This window comes from Oryzias melastigma, unplaced genomic scaffold (assembly GCF_002922805.2).
Source record: "Oryzias melastigma strain HK-1 unplaced genomic scaffold, ASM292280v2 sc00714, whole genome shotgun sequence".
Classification (NCBI taxonomy): Eukaryota; Metazoa; Chordata; class Actinopteri; order Beloniformes; family Adrianichthyidae; genus Oryzias; species Oryzias melastigma.
The window spans coordinates 1-1,835 of NW_023417302.1; the positions used below are offsets into that span (position 1 = coordinate 1).

A 1,835-nucleotide genomic window follows, 5' to 3' on the forward strand; every position below is an offset into this window, starting at 1 on the left:
AAAGGCTGACTGTGATTTACAGGACTCATCTGAACTAAGAGGTTAAATTTTTTTGCATTTTTAGTTTATGGTGCTGTTTCATTTGTGCCGCGTCCTGTCCTTTGGCGTTTGCGTTTCTGTGTTCTATTTTGTGTTCTGTTTGTGTTGATATCTCTTGAAAAATCAATAAAAAAGATCTTGAATAGACTAATCACCGCTTATCTTTTACAATTAGTCGACTAAATGGATCATGCACAAACTGGATATAAAGCACACATCTTAACTATCATTACCTTTAAACTAACTAAAAACTAGTTATATATAACAAAAAAAAAGCCCAAATTAGCCAAAACAGCTTTTGTGTGGCTGCAATATTAGCTGAACTCCAAAATAGCCTAAAAAAACCTCAATAATAGTCCAAAAAGCTTGCAGAATGCCAATATAGCTTTACCACACTCCAACTCCATATAATATAAAGTAACAACTAATTGACTATTAAATTAGTCAACTATTTTAATAGTTTATAATCATGGCAGCCCTAGTCTCAGACCTGCAGGTGATCATTTAGGCATGATGAAGCTGCAGGACACGGGTCAGATGCAGAATTCTGAGGCTTTGAAATTCTGTCCATGACGGATCAGAGCTGGAGGAGTCCAGCTGCTGCTTCTCCAGTTTCTGCTGGATGAGAACGTCCAGGTTCTCGGTTCAACCCTGAATCCATCGTAGTGAGCCTGTGAGCGCCGCCACTGCTGATGGAGCTCAACACAAAGACACAGAAGTTCTCTATAATCCTTCATTTTACAAACAGGAGAAAAAAAAGTAATTAAGTGTTTTTGTGGAGAATTCCTTCTTCAAATTAATACATGTTCTTTCTGTCAGGATGCAGACAACAAGGTGGAGCGGACCTGGGGCGACTGCAGCGTCCAGAAGAAGTACTCCCACGTGGACCTGGTGGTCATGATTGACGGTTACGATGGGGAGCGGGGGGCCGTGGTGGCCGGCAGCAGAGGCTACTTCCTGAAGGCCAGTTCCCGTGCAAACTTCTGCCGTTGTGAAGGCGGCAGGACTCGTGTTTGAAGCCTTGTCTTCTGCCGTGTGGTCCTCAGGGCCCCCTGGTGTTCCTGGAGCAGGCGCTCATCAGCTACGCTCTGAGGATCCTCCACAGCAAGAACTACACCATGCTGTACACGCCCTTCTTCATGAGGAAGGAGGTCATGCAGGAGGTGGCTCAGCTCAGCCAGTTTGATGAAGAACTCTACAAGGTCTGCGAACCGCCACCACTTCTTTTGCTTTTTATTTATAAAACTGAAGAGTTTGTATGAAAACATGGTGTCTAAATCAGAAAAAAATCAAATTAAATCCAGATTCTGCCTCTCATAATATTTATCAATCAATCTGTTTGTTCATCCAAAATTAATAGAGAAAAAAAAGCTGGTTTGTGAAGTGAAACTGCTTTATTTACAGTGTAAATAATGAAAAAAATGTAATAACTTAAACAAAAAATAATAAAGAATAATTTGTTCTGACATAAACAAGAAGAACAAAATTGTACAAAAGACAAATTTGACCATTTTCTATCATTAATAAAAGTGAGGAAGAACAAGCTGAGGTTCTAGCAAAAGAGGAACATGGAGGGTAGAAATGTGATGTCATAGAAGCTAAATTAAAGGAAAAAAAGACAAAAAGGTCTTAGTGCAGCTGACTGGAGAACCATGAATTATTAGCAACTCTGCAATCAAACCCACTAATCCATAAGTGTATTATCTGTATTTTAGTTTTGTTTTTCTTACTCTGTTTGATCCATAAACTCCATCTTTATTTTATATAAACAGAAGTTTGCCTCAAAAAAGTCTTTG

At 39.3% G+C, this 1,835-nt stretch overlaps 1 protein-coding gene across 1 annotated transcript; it reads left to right on the plus strand.

Moving 5' to 3' along the window:
- The first annotated feature begins 837 nt into the window (after positions 1–837).
- On the plus strand, positions 838–1,316 carry LOC112139149 (serine--tRNA ligase, cytoplasmic-like). The gene is made up of 2 exons (XM_024261846.1): positions 838–1,002; positions 1,086–1,316. The coding sequence occupies exons 1-2, from the start codon at positions 937–939 to the stop codon at positions 1,299–1,301; spliced, it is 282 nt and encodes a 93-aa protein (XP_024117614.1). The 5' UTR covers positions 838–936; the 3' UTR covers positions 1,302–1,316.
- The last annotated feature ends 519 nt before the right edge of the window (positions 1,317–1,835 follow it).

Coding starts and splice junctions, on each gene's coding strand:
- LOC112139149 (XM_024261846.1), top strand. CDS start 937: ATGATTGACGGTTACGATGGGGAGCGGGGGGCCGTGGTGGCCGGCAGC. Junction 1,003..1,085: donor GCAGAGGCTACTTCCTGAAG/GCCAGTTCCCGT, acceptor TGTGGTCCTCAG/GGCCCCCTGGTGTTCCTGGA.